Source organism: Sorex araneus, chromosome 10 (genome assembly GCF_027595985.1).
Source record: "Sorex araneus isolate mSorAra2 chromosome 10, mSorAra2.pri, whole genome shotgun sequence".
NCBI lineage: Eukaryota > Metazoa > Chordata > Mammalia > Eulipotyphla > Soricidae > Sorex > Sorex araneus.
The window spans coordinates 26,001,088-26,008,639 of NC_073311.1; the positions used below are offsets into that span (position 1 = coordinate 26,001,088).

The 7,552-nt window shown below is 38.8% G+C and overlaps 1 protein-coding gene across 1 annotated transcript; it reads left to right on the top strand.

The window, feature by feature from the left end:
- The first annotated feature begins 1,146 nt into the window (after window positions 1-1,146).
- On the top strand, window positions 1,147-2,972 carry LOC101543191 (protein SET). Its single transcript, XM_012936096.2, has one exon. The coding sequence runs from the start codon at window positions 1,147-1,149 to the stop codon at window positions 2,020-2,022; it is 876 nt and encodes a 291-aa protein (XP_012791550.2). The 3' UTR covers window positions 2,023-2,972.
- Window positions 2,973-7,552: the final 4,580 nt, after the last annotated feature.

Below are 7,552 nucleotides of genomic sequence, written 5' to 3' on the forward strand. Positions count from 1 at the left end.
GTAAAACATTGAACTCAGACTGCTATCTAAAGCCATGCACAAAAGTCAGATCAAAATGAATTAAAGACCTCAACATTATACATTATCCATAAGATACATGAAGGAAAATATGAACAAAATACTTCATGACATTGAAGCTAAAGTAATCTTCAAATAGGAAACATTGATCAAGCAAGAGAAGCAAACATAAACAAATAGGACTTAAGTTAAGCATCTATACCTCAACAGAAACAAAGACCAATACACAAAGACAACACATGAAATGGGAAAAAAGCATTTACCCAATGCCCATATGATAAGTGTTTAACATCAAAGATATATATGGCTCTGATAGAAATTTACAGAAAAAAATATACCCAACCCATCAAAAAATGGGGAGAAAAAGTGAGCAGAAACCTACTTAAAGAAGAAATGTCAATTGCCAAAAGGTACATTAAAAATGCTTTAGATCACTAATAGTCAGGGAAATGCAAATCAAAACAACAAAATATCATCTCACACCACAGAGACTGGCACAGATCAAAAGTATAAAAATAACCAGTAGTTGCAGGGAGGTAAGGAGAAAAGGGACACTCATTCATTGCTGGTAGGAATGCCAATTGGTCCAGACTTTTGGGTAAACAATGTAGACACACCTCTGAAAGCTAGAATTTGCATTTCCATTTGAAAATGCAAAACTCAGTAGTGCTCATACTCTGGAATCCCAAAAAATACACGGCAGAAATGATATGTGAACTTCTTTGTTCATTGCAGTACAATAGTGAGAATCTGGAAACAATGCAAGTGCCCAAGAAAAGATGACTGGATAAAGAAACATTCACACAATGGAATATTATACAGCTATTAGGAAAAATGAAGTAATTAAGTTTGATTATAAGTGGATACATGGAGAGTATCATGTTGAGTGAACTGAGTCAGATGAGTAGGATATTAAAAAAATTGTATGGCATTAATAATCCAAGGCCAGGAAAACTATATGCCAGAAAGACTGGTCAGTGGTTGGAAGCTCACTACAGGTTTGTGAATGGCAGTTAGGATAGAGAAGGGTCCAGTATGGCAATAATAGTTAGAAATGGCGGTCACCTGGGGCGGCCAGAACAGCGCCAGCTCCGCCGCCCACGCGCCCGCGCCCACCTGCCCTCCCGCATGACCCCCAAGCGCCAGCCTGCGCCGCCGCCGCCGCCGCAGACCAAGAGACCCCGGGGCGCTGCCGCCCCCAAGGCCGAGGACGCCTCGAACTCCTCGGGCGTGCGCAAGGGAGAAAAAGAGCAGCAGGAAGCGATTGAACATATTGATGAAGTACAAAATGAAATAGACAGACTTAATGAGCAAGCCAGTGAGGAGATTTTGAAAGTAGAACAGAAATATAACAAACTCCGCCAACCATTTTTTCAGAAGAGGTCGGAATTGATCGCCAAAATCCCCAACTTTTGGGTAACAACATTTGTCAACCATCCACAAGTGTCCGCGCTGCTGGGGGAGGAGGATGAAGAGGCGCTGCATTATTTGACAAGAGTTGAAGTGACAGAATTTGAAGATATTAAATCAGGTTACAGAATAGATTTTTATTTTGATGAAAACCCTTACTTTGAAAATAAAGTTCTCTCCAAAGAATTTCATCTGAATGAGAGTGGTGATCCATCGTCAAAGGCCACTGAAATCAAATGGAAATCTGGAAAGGATTTGACGAAACGCTCAAGTCAAACACAGAATAAAGCCAGCAGGAAGAGACAGCATGAGGAACCCGAGAGCTTCTTCACTTGGTTCACTGACCATTCGGATGCTGGTGCAGATGAGCTCGGCGAGGTTATCAAAGACGACATCTGGCCAAACCCCTTGCAGTACTACTTGGTTCCTGACATGGATGATGAAGAAGGGGAAGGAGAAGAAGATGACGACGATGATGAAGAGGAAGAAGGATTGGAAGATATTGATGAAGAAGGGGATGAAGATGAAGGTGAAGAAGATGAAGATGATGACGAGGGAGAGGAAGGAGAGGAGGATGAAGGAGAAGATGACTAATGGAACACTGACGGATTCCAATCTTTTTTAATTTTCTCCAGTCCCTGGGAGCAAGTTGCAGTCTTTTTTCTTTTCTCCCCCCCCCCCGCCCCCACTCCCAGTGCTCAGTCGCCCTGTTTTTGAGGTCTCTTTTCTCTCCTTTACACCATGGTTCTCAACTTAATTCGGGGAAATACCTTGAACAGAGTTCAGTGGGGAAAGACTGCTGGTTTCTGTTCCAAATTAATTTTTATCACTTCTCGTCTCAACACAGACTTTATGGAATCCACACCACCGTGCGCTGTGGGAAAAAAGAAAGACCTTCTGCATCCTTAGCTCTGCTGGAAGCTGGAGGGGCCAGGCCCCCGTATAGTAGTGCATAGAATTCTAGCTTTTTTCCTCGTTTCTCTGTATATTGGGCTCAGAGATGACACTGTGTCTCTATGTGAATATGGACAGTTAGCATTTACCAACATGTATATGTCTACTTTCTCTTGTTTAAAAAAAGAAAAAAATCTTTTAAAAAAATGGGGTTATAGAAGGTCAGCAAAAGGGTGGGTTTGAGATGTGTGGGTGGGTTAAGTGGGCATTTGACAACATGGCTTCTCCTTTGGCATGTTTAATTGTGATGTTTAACGGACATCCTTGCAGTTTAAGGTGACACTTTTAAAATAAAATTCTCTCCTAATGATGACTTGAGCCCTGCCACTCGATGGGAGAATCAGCAGAACCTGTAGGATCTTATTTGGAATTGACATTCTCTATTGTAATTTTGTTCCTGTTTTATTTTTAAATTTCTTTTTGTTTCACTGGAAAGGAAAGATGCTCAGTTTTAAACGTTAAAAAGTGTACAAGTTGCTTTGTTACAATAAAACTAAATATGTACACAAAGGATTGATGCTTTTCTCTCAGAATAGCTTATTTGAGATGAGTTTTCCAGGTTTGACCCATAAAACATTGTCAAACTGTCACCCTGGTTCATTTTTTTGATGGTGAATTTTGTGGTATATCCTCAGGCTTTTGTGGATGAAGCAAAGGGATTGGATCATGTATGTCTCAGTAGCTGGGGAGCGTCTATCAGATCAGCCGTGGGCCTTAACCTGTACCCCAAAACAGCGCCTGCCATCACATTAGGTCTGCTGCTCTAACGCCAACTTACACTGGGGTGACCGCTGGCATATCTACCTGGGCGCGCTCATACGTGGCCAAGGAGACAGGCTCCCAGAGTAAGGTGTCCGGGTTGCTGAGAAACTCCGGAATTCACACATTTCTCTGCGCCTGCTCTGGCATTCACCTCTGGAGAGCTGTCCGGCTTGGGGTGACGTGCTTAACTGTCAAATGCCGTTGTGCAGAGTATGGTGGGAGAAGTTACCTAATGCAAATAGGCTTTTTAATGCTTTAAAATATAGTAGCTAAGTAAAATGCCACTTTTTCAGAGATGAATTAACAGCCTGGTCAAAAAACTTTGATGTATGAAACTCAATAGAATTGCCCATCAATAGGCAAAGTGTAACACAAAGCTGTCTTCTGAGGAGGTGTGCTTTGTGCGGGCCTCTGCCCAGTGAATACATCGCTGTATGTGGCCAGGAATCTTGACCAATAAAGGAACATAAAGATTTAAAAAAAAATAGTTAGAAATAATTACTCTGGAAAAAAACTGAGTGTTGAAAGTAAGCAAAGGGATATACATGATAACCTTTCAGTTTCTTTATTGCAAATCATAATGCCTAAAATAAGAGAGAGGAAGAGGTGGGGGTGGGAAAGAGAGAGCAAAAGAGAGAGAAGGAGAGAGGGTCGGGGGAAGAGAGAAGAAAAGTGCCTGCCATAAACGCAGGAGGGAGGCAGGAGAGAGAAACTGAGAACATTGACGGTAGGAAACGTACACTGGTGAAGAGACTGGTGTTGAAACATTATGTGACTGAAGCCCACTTATGAAAAACTTTTATAACTGTATATCTCACTGTGATTCAATAAAAATCTTTTAAAACTTCAGTGCAGTAAAACATCCAAAATTTAATTACTTTTGCATTTTATTTTTAAAATTTTAAGGGCTGGAGCGATAGTCTAGTGGGTAGGGCATTTTCCTTGCGCGCAGATGACCTGGGTTCGATTCTTCCGCCACTTGTGGAGAGCCCATCAAGCTACCAAGAGTATCTCACCTGTATGGGAGAGCCTGGCAAGCTACCCATGGCATATTTGGTATGCCAAAAACAGTAACAACAAGTATCACAATGGAGAAGTTACTGGTGCCCGCTTGAGCAAATCGATGAGCAACGATATGACAGTGACAGTGACCGTAAAAAATATTTAAATTCATAATTATCCAGATAATCCATTAAAATTTATTTTGTAGGATATAATTATTAAATATATGTGATTTCAAATTGATTTCCTTTTGGAAATAATATTTGCTGATGACATAGGGCAATACCAGCAGCGCGTGGAATTAGATCAGTGACTATGCCGCTATTTTTTTAATTTTAGTTAGCATTTCTAGCTGAGAACAAACATTATTTTTGAACAATCCCTTTGAACATATTTTTACCTGACTGAGAGGTTATTAGTAAGCAAATCTAAAACTATGTTATGTTAGGGCCTTAAAATAGACATAGGCATTGGAATACTGTTCAGTATATGATATGTTCTTCTGGAGAGTTTCCATTCTGTGAATACAACAATGCAGTGAAAATGTGTTGACCATATCCATATCCCAGCCACAAAAACTCTGAAAAAAAATGTCATTATCATGTCTTAACTATTTACCTTAAAAGTAATCTATTTTTAGGAGAATAACTGGTTTCAAAAAAGGATGGAGATATGTATTTGAAGGTTTAACAATGGGATGCTAAAATATTTTCATTAGAGTTTATGTAAAAAAATAAGAAGTCATTTTAATTTCTTTTTTTTTTCCTTTTGAGTCACACCCGATGATGCACAGGGGTTACTCCTGGCTTTGCACTCAGGAATTACCCCTGGCAGTGCTCAGGGGACCATATGGGATGCTGGGAATAGAACCCGGGTGGGCCTCGAGCAAGGCAAACACCCTACCCACTGTGCTATTTCTCCAGCCCCACCTTTTAATTTTTTTATTTGTAGGTGCAAGCCCAGGTGGTTCTAGGGCTTACTCATCACTCTGCTTTCAGTTATCACTCCTCCTGTGACTCAAGGGACCACATGGGGGATGGGGACATAAACCTTGTGATCATGAACAGGTTCCCTACCAGCTTTACTATTTCTTGGCTCCTTTTCGCCCTTTTTTAAAAGGTCAGATAGCAGCAATTCTCAGGGCTTACTCTTGGCTCTGCACTCAGGGATTACTGCAGCATCCGCGCTGAGCCAACATGGTCAGCCATGTGCAAAGCAAATGTCCTACCTGCTGCATTATCACTCTGGTCTTCTCCTGTCTTTTTCTTTTGGGGGAGGGGTGTGTGGGGGAGCTAATTTTTTTTTTTTTGACTGCAGAGTTAGGCTATCATAATTGTTTTGTCAATTGATTAAAAGGTTTAATTAGAGATCTCCTCTTACCTTCTCAACACTCTCAGGTTTGGCAATATAATTGAGTGATTAATGCAAACTTTGTGAAAGCAGAATTCCTGGTTTCACGACCTTGTTCTGCTACTTCCTCTGTAACTTTGAGACACTCATAAGCCTCAAATCTCTGTTTCCTACTGTGCAAATGATAATAATGAGGACACTGTTCCTATTCCCTTTCCTTCATGCTAATGATTAAATGACAAAAAGTCTATAAAAAACTGTAGGGAGGCAACATTTTATCTCAACTCTTAAAATTTCTGAGTGGGTTGAGAATTAAACTAACATGAACCATTAACAGGAGAAAAGCATGTAAATGTATATTTTTACAATCTGAGTTGCATAGTATATGTCATCATAAGAAAACAAAGACAGCAAAAGTGGCCAATCCTAAATACTTTCTTTTATATTACTTTGAAGAATGGGAGGTTTTTATGGTGTAACAACTAAGTTGTTCAAAAGATAAGTGCACATAAAAATTATTTTAATACTATGTTTTAACAGAAATGTCTCAGATTTGACATCTTCTAGTAGAATGTTTGTTTCTTCCTTGTACAGGAAGGGCATTTTTCACACCAGAGGTTTTATCATATGTTCAGGAAGAAAAGGGGAAATTAGAATGACTTTCTTGCATGTGTTGTTTTATAAGTGCATCCAATACAAAATATTCCATATGCCAACGTGGCATATTTTTGTGTGACTTACTCTGCCACCCTTCAACACTTAAAAGATCTAGAGGGGCTGGAGCGATAGCACAACGAACAGGGCACTTGCCTTTCACACGGCTGACCAGAGTTTGATCCTCAGCATCGCATATGGTCCCTCAAGCACTGCCAGGTGTAATTTGTGTGCAACACCGGGATGACCCAAAATGAAAAAAAAAAAAGATCTAGAACATAATTCTTGTTCTATGAGAATTGTTTTTAATTTGAAATGTGTTAATAAATTTTTTTTTCTTTTCTTTCACTTTTTGGGTCACACCCAGCAATGCTCAGGTACCATGGGGAGAGTGTTTCCCTTGCACTCAGCCGACCAGGGTTCAATCCCTGGCATCCCGTATGATCCCCGCAGCACCACCAGGAGTAAGTCCTGAGTGCAGATCCAGGAATAACCCCTAAGCATCTCCTAGTGTGATCCAAAAATAAATAAATAAAATAAAATAAAACAAAAAAAACACACACAAGGAAAAGCATGGGGATTTAAAAATCAAGGAACATGATGAAATCAAACCTACTTCAGCCTATTCTAGTGATCATTTAATATACCTCAAATTAGTTAAAAATCTTTCATAAAGATTTGTAAAACAGTTCATTATTGCAAAAATAATAATTATGTACATACAAAAATTATATACATACATAAAATTTTCATAAACTTAGACATAGCTTCCAAATAGTAAATAATTTTATATATGAAGATAAGATTCATCTAGCCTCAAGTGTATTCTTTAACACTTATGGGTTATTTTACCAGAAAGTTAATACAACTGCTTCCAATTTTCTGTTAGTGATAAAAAGCTAATCAGAAGGTTGCATTAGGTCTGTAGGCAAATAAAAAGCATTATTAACAATGAACTGCAATTTTGATGTAAATTGTCTTAGTTATCAAAGATTGGTAGATATATAAAAGAGATTAGTTTTCACAACATGTATTATTTGCTACTAATTTGGGGTCATTCCCAATTATTTTATGAACCATTACTCAAATTGTATGTAATTCTATATCCCTCTGAACACACAAATTAAACATTTCTGTCACTTTCAGACATGCTACTTGATAAGATGCTTTTAATTATACTATTTATCACATTTATAAATATTATTCTATTTTGTAGCCTAGACCTCTTTTCACTACTTTAAACAAATTAATAATGCATTGAGGCTTTTTATATGTAATTACATGAGATTTGGGAACATCATGAAAATAAACTCTATGATTTTTATTTAATTTTGCAAAATGTAGAATCATGGGACCTGGGAATTATTATAGCAGTCACTGCACCTTCCTTGAGTTTGCTCCC

Coding starts and splice junctions, on each gene's coding strand:
- LOC101543191 (XM_012936096.2), top strand. CDS start 1,147: ATGACCCCCAAGCGCCAGCCTGCGCCGCCGCCGCCGCCGCAGACCAAG.